This window comes from Hylaeus volcanicus, chromosome 2 (assembly GCF_026283585.1).
Source record: "Hylaeus volcanicus isolate JK05 chromosome 2, UHH_iyHylVolc1.0_haploid, whole genome shotgun sequence".
In the NCBI taxonomy this organism is placed as follows: domain Eukaryota; kingdom Metazoa; phylum Arthropoda; class Insecta; order Hymenoptera; family Colletidae; genus Hylaeus; species Hylaeus volcanicus.
The window spans coordinates 19097422-19118175 of NC_071977.1; the positions used below are offsets into that span (position 1 = coordinate 19097422).

Genomic DNA, 20754 nt, shown 5'->3' on the forward strand with positions numbered 1-20754 from the left:
AATAATAGAACAAATCTATATAAGAAATGCATTAAAGTACTTTCATACTTGATTTTCTAAAAAAAAAGGAAACAGGACTTTAGGAATTTCTAACATAAAAACTTATATTTAGTATGGAAAGTTCAAATTTAAATGCATGAAATCTATATGAAAAATTTGTCAACATTTTTCAATACAAGTTTTACCAAATATTTTTCAAAGTGGTATAATAAACACGAAGCACTATTAAATATGTATTAGTTATATTATTATTACAATTTATATTATATACATATTATTTGTATTATTACTGTTAATATTTTTGCTCATATTTCATTTAGACTAACGTTTCTCTCTTCTCTTGTTTCAGGTGTCATCAACCGAGGCGACTCTTTCAGAAGAAGAAGATCAAGGTCGAATTCCCTTGCACCTGCCGATCCAGAAAACGAAGAGAAGCTTGCTGCACCTGCGAAAGAAGTTGTTTCGTACGCGGTGGCGATGTTGGGTGCAAGGGGTGTCGGAAAGACCGCCCTGATCAGCCAGTTCATGACCAGCGAATGTATAAATGCATACGACAGACAAAGAGGTAAATGACAACGTCTTACCAATGATTTTATAACGAAATACACGATTTAAATATTCCTACTGGTGATTAGGTTCAATAACAACAGACTCATTAATAACGACACAGTAGGACCTCGATTATTGTAGAAAATCGATGTGAAAATTCCTGCAATAATCAAGGTAACCAATCTGGCGAGTAGTACACTTGCTGATTAGTTGCATATATAGATAGAATGTACAATGGAAAATGAACACCAACTTAAAAAAACCAAAATTTCAGATAATTTTGTACTCAGTGGGTTAATTTCGACATCGAAAGTTTTATTTTTACACCCAGAAATGAAACCTTCTTTTCCTGTTTAATAAACCACGTCTCGAGTATAATACACAGGAATTTAACATCCATTTTGGTAATACAATAATTTTGCACCCAATGGACAAATTGAATCCATGTTGACAACATCATTTCTATATCTGGAAACATTATTTTTCCTATTTAATAAAGTATCTTTGAAAACATCCATCAGCAATTAAACATCGATTTAGAAAGTCAATCAATTTAGTGCACAATGGGTTAATTTTCATGCGGATGGCGTCGTTATTACACCCACAGCCGACGTCTGAGATTGAAATCTTAGTCTTTAAGTCAGTTATATCAGTAATTCTGATTGCACGATGGAGCTTCGTCGCGTGAGACATTTGCAGATTACGTCCACAGCTGCTTCATATTCAGTTTCTGCATCCCCTACTGTAGCTTGAGGATTCTCGAACCTCTAAAGACTCTAGTTTCCACTCGATCCTCTCTGGAATTATGAACGGAAGGTCCGTGAGTCACTCGACGAATATCCTTCGTTCGTTTATGTGTTTAGGGTTCCCAGCATGCCTTTTCTTCTCTGATTGCTTGTTACCGTCGCGCGTCATTCCCTCATCGGTAGCCAATGACGAGAAAATGAACAGCGAGCACTTTGCTCTCGTCAGAGGGCTATTGTCGTGAAAATATTAACCAGAGAATGGAAAATGTGAGAGATACGGTGGATCTGGTAGGTTGTTGCATGCGAAATGGCCAATTTCACAACTGAGTAGAATTCTTTGGACATTGATAAGTGAAAGGTGCAACGAGATGCTGTTTGTCGTAATCGTGTATGAATATAACCCTCTGTTGCATCAAGTTTATTTTATCTTTCGAGAAGAAATTATTTTTTGGTTATTCGTGAATACGTTAATGTTGTAGCTTGATAATGGTAGTAGCATAATTTGTAGAATTGTTAAATGTTGGAATTTTTATTGTTTTCTTTAATTTATATATTCTAAATTTATTGAGGTGTTAAAATTGTATTTTATCCATCAAGAAAGGAATTATTTCTTGGTTATTTATACATTCATGAATATATTAATGCTTTAGATAAATAATAAGTGGGCGAATTTGTAGATTTGTTAAATGTTACAATTTCATTTCGTGTTTTTTATATTTTACCCACGAATCAATTAGTGTTCAACTAAATAATAGATTGGCTGAATCTGCAGAGCTGATAGAGGTTTCTGAATGAATAAATTATTTCTTGGTTACTTATACATGTATGAATTAATTAATATTTTTTTGAAAATTTGTTCAAAAGTTGCACGATGGAATAGTTGCAAATTTACCAAAATCACACATATACATGTAGGATTTGGGATGATCGAGGACGACGAATATATGAGACGTGTTAGAAATTAGAACATAAGATATACTTTAAAACATATAATTGAAAGAAGTATATAAAAAAAAAATAGTTGACGCAACCGTTACATCGCACGACGACTAAAAGACTACTCTACGCCGCTTGCCTCGAACAAAACGGCAACGCGCGCGCGAAAAACGTCGAATACATCGATCATTCGATCGATGTTTCCGCGGAACGAAACATAACCTTCCTTCATACATATATAAATAAATGTGTATTACTAAAGTACTAAATTACCAAATTATAAAGTTTCTCAATTACTTTAACTGCAAACAAAATCACGAATAGCCTCGAAACTATTAAAAATAAAAGAGTATGTACCTCCAATTCGTTCGTTTCGCCTGTGACAAGCTGATACATCCCTTTTCCTAAACGGTGAGGTGAGTTAAACGAAAAGACACCTTATTACTGTGGATGCATTACTCATTCTAAAAGGAAACGTCAGGTCTACTGTATCGGCAGCCTGAATTCCCTAGCATCGCAAGGAGAATGAGATATGTCGGTTAATAAAGTCAAAGGTTGCACATAAATCGTTCGCCGACTCGAGAGCTCAATCTTTCAGGAATTAAAGAAGCCAACCGCCGCAGTTTCCTGCTTCCCAGCGAATTGTATCGCGTTCCTGGCTAGCGAGGCGACCTTTTTCCCTCGTTTCGCTCAATGCTTGCGGAAGAATTGCGGGAACACACGATGGAATAGTTGTTGGCTCTCGAGTCGCTCGATTCGCGGCTTTTATTTCGGGATTAGAAACGACGAAACGGATGTAACGAACAGAAAACTGAAAAGCTATGCGGACTGCACTCGTGAAATCGAACTGGATGATGCAACAGGACGTTTTAGAAGTCTTTGAGCATTTTTTTCCAACTCTTTACAGCGTTGAAGCTAGCTGTAACGATCATTTAGGAAAAGAAACTTCAAGCACAGTGATATATCAGTGATAGTGCTTTTCACTGAAGAACTAAACAAACTAATTCTGATAGTCAAGCATCGAAGGAAATGAATTTAAATGAAATTCATGAATTTTGATCAAGTTACAAAAATAAACACAACGATAAATGTATAATGATATAGTCATGAATATTCGTCTAGTAGTCAACGCAATATCTTCAATTTCAAAAAAGTCGAGTTATTTGTCAATATTTCTGGTCTATATTTGTCGTTCTCTGTGGTTGAATATCGTGTTTCAATTTTCCACGTGTAGTTGTTTTATTTAGAGACTCTGTAAATGCCGCGGATCTAAAATTCGAAACGTGTAGAACAAAGTAATGCTTGCTTTTGTAACTGCATAGTAACGGCCTTTATAACTTTATACTTCTGGGAATGGTTGTAAGCAGCTGCTAGGATGGCGCCAATTTCGAAACGATGGGATAAGTTAAACAAACACTGCATCCGTTGCGGTTGTAGATTACTGTTTTCACGACTTCCAGGAAATCGTCTCTTTATTCATATTCGTATTCATAGCGGAACTTTGCACGACTCACTTTCCGCGCTATGTCGTGTTCGTTATGTCTAAGGAGGCTGTCTGAAGCGTGTCTCGTTCGCGAAGCTGAGCGGGAATCTTATTTCTGTTGGTGAGAACACACTTTGTAACCTGTATCATCGCATCGAATTGGAACTGTGTTTGTCCTCTGCGACGACACTGATGATGCCCCTCCAATTTGAAAACAATATCGTATTGGAATAAACCAGTGTTGCATACAGTAATTTTTTCGTTGGAAATAAAGAAACCCTCGATACAAATAATATTCAATTCAGGAATATATTTGGCACGTTCCTATTGTATTCATGAATTCAGGAAGTATTTCGAAGGTAACAATTTTGTTCCTATATTTGTGTAGATTGTAAACGATAATAATTTTGACTCAGGGATTTTTTTGTTGTCCTTTGCGATTTCAATTGTATAAAAAAAAAATAGCATAGTAGATTTTATCCGGAATTTTTAACATTCCAATTTTGAGTCAAGACTATGACTTTACTATTCAGATAAAATATTGCAATCATAGACAATCTAATTTCGTTTAGAATAACGTTCCAATCTTGAATCGGGACTTTAACTTTTCTCCCATTTTATGTACAAAGTAAAATATCGGATGGCCAAATTTCCGTTTAATGCAAATCGATAAAATTGATGGAAAGACAAAACATGAACGGAGAATACGTTAATGCCATTCCGGAGGACTGTCTCTCGTCTTCGAGAATCGTGTCTTGTTTTCAAACTGTGTGTGGCCAGTTGAAAAACGAGTCATCGGGTCGACTAGCGTCAGATTCGGTGAATCATCGAATTTATTTTGCGTGAGAGTTTGTTGGCAACGACGTCGATGGTCCAACGGCCGCGTCATGATGGACACTCTCTCCTGGTCTATTTCGTAGCTTGCACCAGCTCTCGCAGGTTTGCGTGAAGAATTCGTTTCACGGAAATATCCGCGTGTTGCAACGGAAGCCGGTGGTAATTACACTTTGCGTCGAAAATAGAAATTACTAATTTTCCAGACGATCTCTCTGCATCGATCGCACAACGAGTCGAAAAGTCGACAAGTTACAATGTAGTTTAGTATTTTATGGTATATTGGCAACGTGGTTACATTTGTTTATTCGATATATGTAGATTGGTACTTTATGGTGCGTTGGTAACGTAGTCACGTTAGTTAAGTTATCATGTTTCGCGAATGATTTCTTTATTAACATTCATATTTTCCAGATAAGAATATTTAGAAACTTTAGGACGTTAATTTTATAGTTTCAATTTCATAAATTATTATCTTATTCTTTTTAAATTACTCGTAGTGTTTTGTATGGATTTCTATGAAATTAATTTTTGATGTTTTGGACTATTGCACTGACATTAATGACATTAATTTTGCGTTTTGAATTTTTTAATTTCTTGTAATATAATCAAATACAATTTAGTTCTTCAGTTTCTTAGTTTTTTTAGTCGTCATTTAGGGATAATTCTTAGTTGATTTGCTTTTTAAAGCCAAAAACAAAAAAGTAAAAACAAAAGTTCATTTGTAATTATTAGACTGCAGATTTTTATGCAAAGTAAAATCTTTGCAAACGTACCTACAAGAATTAAACCTAAATAGGAATTTATTTTACTCCGAAAATATAATATGAACTGTACTTTTAATATTTTTTTATATTATTCCATACTGTCTGCCATTTTGTAATATCTTGCACATTCTTTCCTACAAATGCATAAAAATCCGCAGTCTACCAATCACAGAATTCCAAAACGCACTACGCGTATCCGTGTTATAGGTGTCGAACATAATTGTTCAATTGCTCCAAAAATATTAAAAATTGCCGCCTTGTAAGATACACCTATAATTGAGAAACACTGCTGTATAGCAATTGCTGCACCGAGTATGCCACACTCAACATTGTCTTTTGTAACGTTGTTCTTTTAACGCGGTTCGTTGACGAAAATAAGCGAAATGGTTTATGATTTTTGGCAGTTGTTTTGCTTGCAGGCGATTAAGAGCCATTGGCAAACGCGCCGGCTATCTTCGTGTCGTGAGAAACGCTACGTGACTGCTAAATGCGTCCATGGATTTGACCCAGTGCATAGATAGGAGGGAATCGGTCGGACCGACCCATCGATTCTTTTACAAATAATCTCGGAACGCTTTCGACGGTTTACACGCAACGGGTTACGACCCGTTAAAACTCCTTCGTTTACGTAAGCCTTTAGCGCGTATTTCAATTTCGCGGCTAAGAACTGAATTTATCTTGCGTTAAACCGCTCGTTTCTTTAATGTTTGACGTTGCTAAGAAAATCGCTAATTTTGCCAGCATGGGTTCCGAAATAACTTCGACACCTTCACCTGTTTCACAAAAAAATTCGAATAACCTGAAAGTTTTTACTCTTGAATTGTTAATATTGCTACAACAGTGAGGATATAAATGTATCTACATACACCATAGAAATGTATTAAATCGATCGTTTTCGTAATTGATATTTTTAGCTTAATTTTTGTAGCATCTTTCTTTTATAATCAAAATGTTGGAAACAATTATTGTTGCATTTTCCAAAGCATTTAAAATGTATACCTTTCAACGCAGATGAAATGTTCTTTGATTATGCAATACTTTTAAATTTTCTTGACCATTCGTTTGTTTATTCTGGAACCACTTCAAGAGTAAAATCTTAACATTGTCTGAATATTTGCACATAATATAAAATATCAATATAATACATATTACGTATAAATTGTAAAAACAATATATAAAAAGTATATAATATAATCAAGATATGCGAGAGAAAATTATTGTGAAAATTTTTTTATTAAACGTTAGGGAATAAATAATATAAAAGTGAATTTTAAAAACGAATAACGCCTACTGCAGGAAATATAAAATTATTCTTTATCCTTGTAACTGGCGTAGGTGAAAATAGGGTTAAAGGTAAGAAATTGTAAAAAAGGTAAGGCAGGAGGTAGAAGTTGAAGTGTTAAGGAGTACTAATGACTATAAATTACATGGCCAGGATGAATAACGATGGGGTTCGCGAGACTTGACAGTGATATTGATGTACGTAATCCGTACAATCCGAGGCTTCTAAGAAATTTCATAAAATGTTCTGCTCTGGAGACATTGTCAAGTGTGAAGTTTCAGTTTTACAGTTTCGTAAAGAATTGGAAAAGCTGACGAGGCGAAGTGTCTGCGTCAAGTAAAGTTAAATTAAACGATGCTGTTGCGATAGATATCAGCGGGCGCATTTTCGTCATCGTTATATTATTTTGTGCTAGAAAGGAAATTAATGGAATGGATTCAAAAGGAATTTTCCATAAAACCATAAGAAATTTTCTAGTTCCTATAATATTATTTTTAGTTTTGTAGGAAAGAGGTAAATGCTCGAATATCCTAGAAAAGAGGTAGAAGGCAACGAATATTTATTTAAGATTAAAAATAATGAAACACCTAGTTTGTTTTACCTAAGGTTGAAATGTATTGGTTGTAGAGGCGAAATTTACTTATAATAATAATAACAATTTTCAGTTGAGAATTTACTTCAAATACATTTAGAAATTCACTCAAACATTCACTAGGAACTTCACTTGGAAAGTTACTTGAATATTCACTGGATTCACTCACTTGAAAACTCATCTAAAAATGTACCTTAAAATTGTTATTAGTTTATCGATAAATGTATCCTCATATAACCAAAATAATTACATATCCTTTTCGTTTTTTTTCAAATTTACTTAAGGCTTGCACACATTTTTTATTTTTTTTTACACAGGAATGAGTTAATACTTATTAACAATCAGTATATAATCACATAATTTTAGTCTGCATTGGCTTTGCTCGAAGGATTATATTCCTCTGCTTTAACTCGTCAAAATTGTTGGAAAATTCCTCGAACGAACCAAGTGAACGAACTCGAATGAATTTATAATCCGTAAACTTTGCGCCACGTATACTACAAACGCTTCTTTAAATCATTGTCTATGGATATTGCTCACACTTGTCGGGTATTTCACAGAGCGTGCTTGTCGATGAATATGTTGTCCGCGTAATCTTGAAGGCACATTCCCCTTAATGGCGTGACATGTGTTCATCGACAATGAGATACAGGAAGCTTACATAAGCATCGAGGGCACGGATATTCAACCGTGTAACAGTGCACCGATCGATAAGCGAGAAAATCCTGATCGATTGTTCCCGATTGATTAGCTCTACGAATTTCATTCATCTGCGCGATCAATTTCCAGCGATTACGAGACAGCTGGGAACGTATTTGCATCCGAGAGTGAAAACCACGAATTCGAAGCTTAATGAAAGTGTAACGATGGGTTATGAAAAGTCATTTTAATCTTCACAAGCTTGGTATTTATGAACCTTGGTCTTCAGAAAATAATATAACAATTTATAAACACTATTAAAGTATTCAACGTACAATTATACTAAAAATAATTTGTACGATAATACATAATAATAATGACAACACAGAAAACAGTGATCTTTCTCTTCGCGAGGAATATTTAGCAGAAAATTGCTTCTTCGTCGGGAAATATTTACCAGGGGCTTTTTCGTTTCAACAGCGAGCTTTTATAATTACGATGCTTTTAGAGTTAAATTTCCTTTTAAGGCTTTAGAGGTAAATGCTACTTGAAAAAGCAGAATGTCAAGCGTGAAGGGAATATAATTCGAACGTCATTGGTAGGGCCCAAATACTATGAGTCTAAAATTAGAAATTAAAATATTATCTGTATGATTATACATGTATATATTATATTCTAAAATTCTATCGCGTTTATAAAGTATACGTAACGAGGCTAAAAAAGAATTTTCTTATAATTTTCAAGGATTTATAGAATTGTTTTCATTGGGTTTTCAATTGAGTAAACTATGCATATAAATTATGCACATTTGCACATACATTATACAATAAGTCCCCTAAAGTATTATACTCATACTCTCTGTTTATTTAAGAAAGTTTAAATTAAATGGCAGGTTTGATGTTTGCAAAGAAATGTCATATTATAAGGATATACGTAAATAAACTTTACACATGTATATATTTGTAATAAAAAATTGATTTGAAAACATCAAACCTATGATTTTAATTCAGACGTTCTTCAATAGACATCGAGAGTAATTCATGGGACTAATTGTATATAGGGTGAGTATTATATTAATACACTTTGCTTTTCGAGTAGCTTGATGCCGAAAACTTCGCGACACCTCTAATAACATAATGCCTGCAGGTGTATCTGGGTCGAGGACCCTGGTCTGGCTCCACGACGTGAAATATCGTCGCGACACTGTCAACTGGTTTGCTTCAGAGCTTCTCACCTGCGAAAACAGGGTTAGGCTTTCGTTTGAATCGCGCGGGAGGCCTGTGAGCTATTTAACCGTAACGACGTTATCACCGAATTGCCACCACGACATGGTTCCTCGAGTTTTTATCCTGTACAGAAATTGATAGTACCAATCAATGATTAAGACAAACCACTTGTGACAGTAGAGTTGTGTCTTTTTACTCCCAACAAATATTTCTCATTTTCTATCTTAGCTTGCGGCTACATTTCTCCGAGATTTCCAATTTCAAGTTGAAGTAATTCGAGAGCTTAGTTGTTGCTAAGCATTGCGTCTTCGTTCCTCTTTTCATCTTTGCGTTCCATTTTAGTATACTTTTCAGAATTTCAGGTGTTATACGTGTGAAATAGAATGTAGGTCAAGGAAGATTTACTTGCCTTTGCGATGGAATATTTATCATCCTTGTTTCGAGTAGTCTCTCTTTTTGGAAAGCTTGTTTCACTGTAATATCTTTTCCCTTAAAAATATAAACTTTGGTTGATTGAGAACTCGAAAAATTAAATCTATGCGTAATCAATTATGCCTGATTTTCGTAAAATCGAGGTTTCGTTTAATATTTCTCGAAAATGAATTGAAACTTAATTAACGTAATTAATTTAATTAAGAAGGATAATTTCGGTGCACAAGTGCACGTATATATCACGACGTTCTGCATCAACGCTACCGAATTATGGCTTAAATCTAATCGACTAATGCAACGCTGTACTCGACTCACAAGCTATGAATCTGTGCCAGCAAACACCATTTCCATAACGACTCCTTCGCCGCATATCGTTACATTTAACTAGGAAAAGTGCTCGTGAAATATCTCTTACTATTTCGTCCTACGACGCAGTACATTATTACGGAGAAGTAGATATTCATTTTAAAAGGACTAATTTACATAAAATTTACCTTGTAATAGAGACAACTCTATATTTATTGCAGACAGACGGAAAGATATATTTGAATCCTTCTATTTTTATAGAAATAGACATTTTCCTATAAGAGATACAAATTCTAAACTATACTGAAAATTTATGAATCTTTATCAAAAAAGTAAGTATAAGTTCAAATGATTTCGTGGTAATTATATGAGAACGTTAAGATATGAAAAGGCGAAGTGAGATTTAAGTATAAGATGAATATTCATGTAAAAGATTAGAGTCTTTGGAGTTTTAGAAAGGTATAAAATTCATATATAGTTTTAATTCATTTAGTAATAAATCATTTTTTATTCATAATTAATGTTTATTTTCAACATCGGTGATTCATAGCACACATTGTATGATCACTTTTCAACAATTGTAGAGATTGGTGCTTATGCAGTAATTAAAACTTAAATTATAAATTAGTCAAGCACAAGCATACCATTGTACTAGCGTTGTTACAACACTATGCTTTTAACTGACTAAATTGTATATGAATTTTTAATTTTTAATTTCTATTCACTACAATTACACACTTGGGACAGACTACAGTGCGTTTCAATTTTTAATATCCCCTGTTTAGTATTTGCATATACAATTTCACATGTTACATATAACATCTTGTTGTCCGATTAGCATAACTTCCTCTACTGTGTAAACAAATATATTTACTTAATTTATGTGTAAGCTCATGCCAAAGAAAACAATATTCATACGGACTTCCAGTCTCATGAAAGTAACGTTACATACATAAGATAGTTAAAATAATACTGAAATTATTTATTTAAATTATTTATTCTTTAAAGTACCACGATACTTCAAATATGTTTTCTTTTTTTTAAATAGTAAGATTGACATGCAACATGCGTACTTATATCATAAATATTGAAGATATACTATATACAACTCATGTGTTCAAATTATCATTAGATTGTAAAATGTATAAACCACAAATTTGCTTAAATAATCAATATATTGTAACAAAACATGCATGTATAAAATGTGTGCTTAAATCACCAATATATTCTATAAAAGGTGCTTCATTAAACAAGCAAATGAAATATTTCAGTGAAGAATTATCACTTATTCATGTCGTGTCCCATATGCATCGAAGTTCGTTTGCATCTGTTGAGTGCAGGATCATCCATGCTAGTTCCACAAGATCCAAAGTATCCAGGTTCTCGTTCCATTAAATTCGTACCCTCTAGTCCCCAAAGTTTTGTTCGCTCTTCCGCATTGGGCTGAAATACGATTCCATATTTGTTTTGATCCATTTACAACTAGGAAATCGTGCTTCGCGAAGCCGAAACACGATATTTATTCTCCAGAAGAGTATCGAGTTAGATTACGCGTACAGAAAATCGAGTATTGTTTCCCTTTAACGAAAAAGTAGAAGATAAATTTCATTTGCACGAGTGTGCCAGAACCAGGGATCGGTAACGATTTTGGCTGCGTTCATTTCGAGACCTCCATTTACAGCAGAATGTCCTGAACAGTGGCACGCCTCGAAGTAAGAATTTATCGAAAGGATCTGTAGGATTTTCTCTTTTAATAAAACGCAAATGGTCAGGAATATGTAGAATTTTTTGTGTGAAATAAATGTGCATCCGATTAGAATTAAACGTGAAAGATGATGTCGTTTAAGGGGAAAAGGTATAAGTTTTTATCGAAAATAATTGACTTGTTAGAAGTTCTGTTTCCTACCGTTTATTATGCGTATATTGAGTAATAAACGAATATCTTTTAATTAGATTTCTCAATTAAAATAGCGACGTTGGAGTCACAACACCATAACTGTGTCGTTTAGAGATAAACATATTTAGAGTCAGCAACTCTGGCAATTCTAGAGATTTCTTTCTCGAAATTTGATATATCATTGTTTAAATGGGTACTTTTCGGGAAATGGAACACGTAAAATTAATTTGTAAATAATTTTTAGTTTCCGTTCCTTAAGTGTCCACTACGACTACAATGTCATATTTTTTTATTAAAAAGCAAAAATCCTAAAGCCATTTTTGATAAACTCATTGCACTTCAACATTCCACATGTATCAACTTAATGCTTAAGTTAAATTTTAATTTGAATATGAATCCCTCAGAGATGGTTGAAAATCGAACGTCCCAGTTATGATTCCAATCCAAACATTTGACGATGTTGCAGCATCAACATAGATGGAGTTATTCTTCCTTGATTGCAATTCGATGCATTAGTCAATGAAATTGAGGGATGTCGTCACAAGGACGTGTAACTTTTATGGATTGTCAAATAAGGTGTTCTGGGGGTTGGGAGGCAATTTGGTAATGAAACGTTAATGGAAATGTCTATCGAAATTAATTGAGATGAGTGTGGTTATTTAGTATTAGAGTAACAGCAGAGAAAACTTATTTTGATACGTTCTTAAGAAAACTGGCGAGTTAAATTGGTTTAAAATAAGGACTTCTTTGGAAATTCTTTGTTTATTTGAAAGAGTCATTTTTAAGAAGAATACTTGGTGTTATAGGAATCTAACTTTTAAAAACAAAAAGAAAACAATATTTTCTTGAAGCATTCTCTAATCTATACTTTGAGTATCGACATAGAAAACAATTGATAGATCCATACCTGAGAAAATGCTTGAATAATTGTTTACTTTGAATAGGAAGCAATTTGATATGTCAAGGTTGAGGATGCTTCGCAGAAAACATGCTGTCTAGAATGACGTACGCTTCTCTACGTCACAGATGACACTGTGTTCAGAGATACGGATGACGCAGTGTTCACGGATGAGAAATCACGCGTTAATTATGGAGGGTACATTACTCGGGGATGCGCGTTTGCCTTGAGGAGCTTGCATTTTATTCTCTAAGGGGTTCTCTTACATTTGCTGGCTATTGTTACAATAGTTCCCACAATTTAGTCAATTTCAGAAATACATCTAGTTGGCGATAAGATACAACATTTATTATTGCAATAAATTAGAAATTGTTGAGGGTGCAATAACAAAGGATTATTCATTATGCAACATTATATTTACTAGTCCATGTCGTCTAACACATCTTGAACATTAACTTTATGGGAGTATTGAAAATAATATATTATAAAAATTAATTAAAGAAACTTGCAGTATTGTATGAATATTTAAAAAAAAACTGTCTTGTGCAATTCCAGCGTGGTTTTCTCAGAATATTAATAATAAAAGGACACAAAAATTCATTCTTACTCTTTGAAACACGTATCATTAGGTACAAAATCATTTATTATTGTACGATTTATAGTTTTCATTTTTTAAATTACCCAAGTTGCCCTTCTTTTTAAAAGTGTATACTGGAATGTATCCTTAATATCTAGTCTCTTGCCTTGTACGGAATTTTCCTTCTGAGTGTTTTCTTCGTTATCCATTTCATTGAGACAGGTACCAAACCCTTCCTTTTAACCCATTCACTGCCAGGCATATTTACAGCCTTTTTTGCCCTGAGTGCCAAGATTTAATAAAGATGCGTAATCTAAGTTATTATTCTGATAATATACAGCACTATTAAATTTGTTGCTTATTTAAAATATATATATATCATTATATAAAATGTTCATTCATTCTATATAATAATTCTTAAAGACATATCTCGTAGTCGACAGACAAGTTGGTACATTCACTTACTATGATATATTTCGTAGGTAGCACTAAATGGATTAACTCCAGTTTGTTGCGTTGAAAATATGTTTCCTCTTAGGTGTTTTCTTGTCGATGAACCTATTCAAACAATGTCAGAGTTTATACCCAAAATAATATTAGAAAAGCCAGGACAACACTGACTGCGTGTCCGAAAGTTTGACACAAACTGCACCGCACACCATGTATATTCGAATTACCCGGCAGTCTCGTTTCCGAACAAAGTGTACTGGATTATGGTTTCTGTTAGCGACATCCCAGCCGTGGTTTCGGTTTAATTCTCGCGGCTGGCGTAACAGATCATGCGTAACAGATTACGTCGAAACGTGGATGCATAATAGACACGTAATGGCGCGATGACCCCGCAGCCTAGCTTCCAACGAGAGGGAATCGAGTTAACGCCCACCTACGTAGCCAAGTTTTTGCAAACATTGTCGGGAATCGAGCTAGCCCCCCCCCCCCCTGGCAGTTTCGTAATTCAATATTCTGGTAACTCAATAATCTTGTCGTTAGATAATACTGTTATCAGTGATTCGATCGGTTAATTGCATCTGTTACTCTGGTGCTTTCGAGGAAATTAACGTTTCAACTGTCGCGTGTACATGACTTCGACACTCGGCGATTATTGGCTCCTACGTATGGAGGATGAATAACAACGTTAATAACTTATCGAGCATTTTTTCCCCAAAATCAATCTACAATAGAGGATGGGGTGTTATCAGTGCTGTGGGTAATGGAATATCGGGATGGTGGAATTACTTGTTTCTCGATGTTATACTTCCTTTATTCAAATAGAGATATAAACATTGACAGTTTGTAGTTAAGATTTCATGTCATTTTAGTAGCTTTAGAGTTAACATATTTTTCTATTTTCTATTTTTCTATTGTGGTATAATATGGTGTTTGTTTACCATTATTCTTAAAAATTATAATTAGGATATTGAACTGAAGCAGGTATTCACAAGAAACGCTCCGATCTTTACACCAGCAGGGTCAGCTAATAACTCCTTCAATTTCTAAAGTGAGACCTGTACCCACGCATGGGAAAACTCTACCGACCCTGGGTCCAGCAGTCGTTCTTGTCTTTCACTTTTATGGCTTTCTTGGAGAAGCTAAAGCACGCTTGGACACAACTTTAATATTGCGATACTACACTATTTTCTATTTTTCTATTCAGTTTGTTCTTCTTGCTGCAAAGCTTCCTAAGTCTTCCTGAAGCTATCTAGAAGTCCCCTAGAAGTCTTTCAATTGTTTTCTAGAAGTTTCTTCATATTCAGTTTTTTATATTCATTATATATTTTTATATTCAGTTTATTTTTCTTGTTGCAAAGCCTCGGCCATTTCCTAAGTCTTCCAGAAGTTATCTAGAAGTCCCCTAGAAGTCTTTCAAATGTTTTCTAGAAGTTATCAAGAAGTCTCCTAGGAGTCTTTTGTCAGAGACTGTTAGGCTTCCACATCAACATTTGGGCTTTGGTGCATCAATTGCAGAGGCCTCTGTAGTAGATACATAAAGGCAACGTCTAACGATTTATTTGCGATCGTTTATTTGATTCGAGGGTAATATTTTTATTCTCACTGTGAAATATTTCAATCCATAATTGAAATTCAAATTTATCTGCAGAGGCCTCTGCAATTCCGAAACTCAATCGGAAACGATAGAGCTTGAATCTTCAGATGGTGAGAGCGAAGTCAACGAATTTGATGATTCGGAGGAAGAATCTCTTTCGGAGAACAGATAATGCCTAAATTATTAAAATATTATTTGTAATGTATATTCTGTACATATACAATGCAATCTAGATTGTTAAATAACAATAAAGAAAAAAGCAAGCCGTCAACTGCGATTCCGAGTGCGCGCGAAATTTTGATTTCTATTCTTACTGACTGACGGGCGTTGTCCTACAAAATCGATGAGTGACTATTTTGTTTATGTTTGATATAACATTTAATACCACCACAAAAGTTTTGAAATGTAGTGAACGAATTGCACAGTATTTATTTCTTTGTACATACATTGTGGCTGACTGACCAGTTCCGTCCCCACATTTAGCTGACTGACTGTCATAACTTTCATTTATATGCAATATACTATTTGTATAACAATTTTCAGCCTTAGTAAATTCATTTAATTACCTGAGACACCTGTTCTCAGTTTCGCTTGACTGACCGCAGTATGTTTGTGTACACAACCACTGTAATAAACTATAAAAAAAAGTAGGCTTAGTAAATTTAGAGACTTTTTTTGGCTCTGGCTCTTGGACTATTACTTCGATTATGGAGGGTAGGAACAAGTCAAACAAGTAGGATCTGAAGAATAGGGTAAATGGGTTACCATAGAAATGTGTTCAACTGTTAAAGTGAAACCTTATCAGCCACGTCTCGAGTCAGTAAACAGCTGTCAGTAAGGATTCTGCCACGAACTTGAGTAATCGTATCTTCGTTGCGAGTTGACGAGGATAGAACCTGAGCGTGGATCATCTTTGAAGGATCCTTGGCTCTCTTTCAACTCATTAGCGAATCACTGTCTGGCTAGGGCAATTGTCACCGAAGGCAGTTGTTAGCATCTGCATTTAGACCAAGACTTGTTGACAAGATTAGGCACATTGCTAGTTCTCTCTATCTATTATAGGTACGCGTGACACTGCAATCATGTCTGGACATGAACGCTGGCAGGTGGCTATCAATAAATTCGCAGGGGATGCTGTTGTAAACAGTGATTGAATTTGGTTGCGTTTGGTCCAATTTAGATATTATGGAATATATTCAATATGGTATTTACGTCTATATTTCTTTATAATAATATTCCCAGCAGCATCGCTTGTCTCACTATAATGCGTTCATCAAAGTGAAATATTTAAAAATATTAAAAATTACGGAAATTATGTCTTGAAAATTCTTGTAAAGATTTCTAGTAGAATAACCATGTACATATAAATTCATTAATTAATCTTTTTCAAAAATAAAAATATACTAAATTTTTTTAGAAAAGTGTCTCAACTGTCTCAAATACTCAATTTGCAAGCTTCACAAAGCTTCATTGCAATATTCCGATCATATATAATAGATTCGTAGTTTTAAAATATTCTCTAAAGAAAATTCTCAAACATGACATAATTCTTAACTTTCCAATCCATAAGTTTTTGATGAAAGAACAGTCTCGAAACTTCTTCCGCCTTAAAAGTTGCCAGCGAGTTCTAGAAGAAGACTTTGCGTGAAACGTGCGGTCGATAATGCGTTAAACCTCTTCTTTTGTTGAATTGCACTTAGCTTCTTTAGAATTCATAGGAGGAAAAACTACTTCGCCCCGACGGAAAAAGTTGCGAGCACTTTTAATTGTCGCTTTAGAGTAAAAGTTTTGCAAAAGTTCCACGCGTTTAAATTCGTTCCTTAAGAGGTTAATATACATTACAATGTACACCAGGTCTGAAAAGAATATAATCTTGCAATGTAACATCTATTCTTATTTTCAAAGATCTTATTACAAGTTCGCAGCTATTAGCTCGCTATTATTCGCAATGGAGAAATACATTCTTGGTGGAAGAATCGCTACCTTTCCTCGCTTATTGAACATAAGTAAGCCTGATTCGTAGTTAGATAAAGAAGGAACAGTAAAGAAGAGGAATACTTATCGCCATAGTGATAACGATGCACATTACAAAAGTGCCATTCATTTTCTCAAAATTCCTGTTTAAAAAACTACATTAAATACCTCAGTTTTTAATAATATTAAGTTATCTTTGATTAAAGAAAAAAGGACGATGATGATGTCTAATATTTTCTTGGCAATATGAGCAAATATTTATTCATAATGATACTAATAAAGCCCTCAGGGGCTGTAGCTATCCTTGACCACAGCTACAGTACGTGTTTAGCAATCCCGAGGTACCCGAGCTTTAGGTTGGCTAACTGAGTCTAATGCACTACTAGCAAAAATTTAATTAACATGTCAGTGTGGAAGGGTAAGAGCGTCCTAATAAAAAAACAAGCAAGCAAATAAACGATATTAATAACAATGTTTCCATAAAAGGGAGTTGATTCTCTTCGCGAGAAAGAAGAATACATAAAGAGTGAGATAAAATGTGAAACTCACTTCAGTGATAAGTTGGAGATATTTTATAAACATTAATCCTTTGCACTCGAGAGAAAAATTGAAATTTCTTTCTTGAGAACAAGTTCTGTTTTGCAATTGATGATTTCTTTTAATCTGATAAAATTTGAAATACAAAATCGTTGAGTACTACGCAATACACAGTATGAAAGAATACTTCAAGAGCTACAAAATGTTATGCACAACATAGCACTTAAATACTTTTATTCACCTTAATAAACACTCGTCAAGAAAAAATACAGAAATAAGGAAGAATAATCGAAAAACCTTCTGTTCGCTGAAATACACAAGCCCTCACCCCTTTCAATAATAAATTACTGAACTCCAGGAAACCGATCGTTCCAATACCCTAACAGTCACGTCTGCCTATTAGTCAAGATAATCGAAGTTTCCACTGTACGCCTGTCGCCGGAGTGCTCCAAAAGGAGTCTTGAAACATCGGACAGTTTCCATCAGCGTAGGTCCTCGTTGTAAGCCCATTAAGTCCAATTAAATTACCAATCAAACTCTTCTCGGATGGTTCGTCTTACAGGACGCTAATAGGTCGTCTCGAGTTGCGTAGAAATTTCCTTCGATTTTTAACGAAAGAGTTGCGCAACTGTCAGACTCCAGTAGCGCTATCCTCTATCAGCAAATACTCTCGTTCATCGGGAATCGAAGTTTTCCGTTTATCTAACGAAGTTTCAGTCAAGTTCCTAGGCTAACTTGACACTCATCCGTGTTGTCGGTTGCAGAGCTCTCTTTCACGGCGCGAAACTGCAACCCAGTCAAACGATTGACGGATTCGTTTGCTGGCGGGGACGGTTGTATAATTACTCGCGATAGAAACTTCGCAGCCGATTCTCGTTCCATTGATCCAACGCGGAAGTTGCCGCGGATGGAGCCGTATAAATCTCGAGGAGGAGAAGAATGTCGAATGAACTGAGTGGAACGGTAGTGAAACAGAAGGGAAAGACATTAGTGAGGGGCGTACATGTATACACGGTGAGGCAGCTAAACTGGTACGGAGCGATAATGCCTAAATTATCGTGGATACAAACAAATTTTACAGGAAAAAGTTAGAAGGTTCGAAGGAGCCTATCTTATATGACTATTGCTTTTTTTTGTCGTTGTTGTTTTTTGTTTGTTGTTTTTGAAAGGTGACGTTGAGGCAAATCCATCTTTCTATAGCACATGGTTATTCAAAGTTATTCGTGGATAGATTTAAGTCTTCAATGACAACGTACATACGAGAAACAAACCCCGTTGATACGTTGCATGATACTTAACTCTTTGCGGCACAGGGATTCAGGTCATAAAATAGACCCATGTTGTATAGGAATTTTATTGCGTTTTGAATCAAACAAAATTGTTATATTTTTATTAATAAAGGTATCACATATTGTAACAAAATACAAAAATCACCTACACTATATTCAAATCACATTTATAGTTTTAAGAATATTAGAACATAAACAATAAATAAAAATATGTTTTTTTATATTACTCTCCAAGTTGCATGGTGCGATGAATAAAATCCCACCATACTTTCATCATTTGCAAACAAATTTAATCTTTAGTTTTTGTTATAAAACACTTCACTTGTTTGTATAGACCTAATTTTTATATAAATTAACTTACCTCTACGATTTTTCACATAAAACCAGGAAAGAAATATTATCGCAATAAACCTTCCGCTTACAACAATTGTTGAACCGGTATTAGCATGTTGAAAGTTGCCAACATAAGTGCATACATTTGTAACATTGGATGAATATATTACCAACTGCTTTGCGTAAATAAGACGAAATATAAACCTATACACATGCAGCTATTGCAAAATTTCGAGGTGGGATTAAAAATGTCCCCTCATGCATTACGGTCCATCAAAAAGGTGGGACACTTTTAATCCCACCGTGCCCCAAAGAGTTAAATAAAAAACTGCAACATACTCAAATTTGCACAATCTCTGAGATGCTGCTCCATTTAGTGTCCGATTTCGCGGAATGACCCTGATAGTGTACAAAGAATAATATCTTTTTCTTATAATCTTTCTTATAATCTTATAATGTAAGATTTATTCTTGTATCCAAAGATCTTATGACAAGTTCGCAGCTATTAGCTCGATATTACTCGCGACAAAGGATTGTTCGTTTCGAGTAATATCGAGGTTATACCATCGACGAACTTAACCCTTTGACCTATGATTTACTGTAGGGTCGTGGGTGCTATAATTAAGTATAAAATTCCTTGAGCCCTTTCATACGACGTGCCTTACTAGTGTCGTGGAATTCCATATGCAATATCATTCTTAGTACAGTTTCAAGTCAAACACCTTCTTTTGTAGAATTTTACGTTCAATAATATTTTACATAATCTCGTACTTGGTAAAATTCTTTATGGAAATTACCATTCAATATATTTCTTCACAGAAATTTAAATTTAACAAAGTTCTTTCTTAATAAAATTATTCGCGGCTCACTCGATCGCAGAACCCACCCTTGTTCGAACCCTGACGCATAACACTCGTACTTCCTTTATTTGCGCGCGCATAAGACAACGAACGGGATGAAATCACGCGCAGAGTCCCTGCCGAGGTTCTCGACTGAATCGTTAATACGACGCTTTAAATACGACGCTTTTAATAAGACCCACGTGTCATTAACCTTCGCGATCCACTTAGCGGCAGTACGCCACGGCCGGCGCGTTCATCGCGACGACTGGCCTGCATTTGGAATTCCTGGTGTTCTTTGAGTAGCGTTTACGTTTTCGAGGATTTCGACCTCGGTCATTGTACTCGTGCCGCTGGGCCCTCAAGATTGCTTTTATTCGAGGGCAACGCTTTCGCGGCCGTTGCACTCTGTCTATCCGGAATAGAAATGCGTTTCTTTCCGGGCGACGAAGAGGAATTTGAAAATAAAAAGAATTATTGGTTGGTGACGCGACAGAGCTGCCATGTTCTGTTGCAATTACACAGAGAGACGAGACTGTTTGCACGAGGAAGTTTTTGGATACTACATTTGCTT

At 34.9% G+C, this 20754-nt stretch overlaps 1 protein-coding gene across 5 annotated transcripts in view; it reads left to right on the plus strand.

Annotated features, from left to right (window-relative positions):
• LOC128885135 (GTP-binding protein RAD) overlaps window positions 1-20754 on the plus strand; it is a 110888-nt gene that overhangs the window by 70063 nt on the left and 20071 nt on the right. For all 5 annotated transcript variants that reach the window (XM_054138969.1, XM_054138971.1, XM_054138970.1 and 2 more), the window contains one exon: window positions 350-565. In XM_054138969.1, the coding sequence (XP_053994944.1) occupies window positions 350-565 (216 nt within the window). The remainder of the gene's footprint in view (window positions 1-349; window positions 566-20754) is intronic.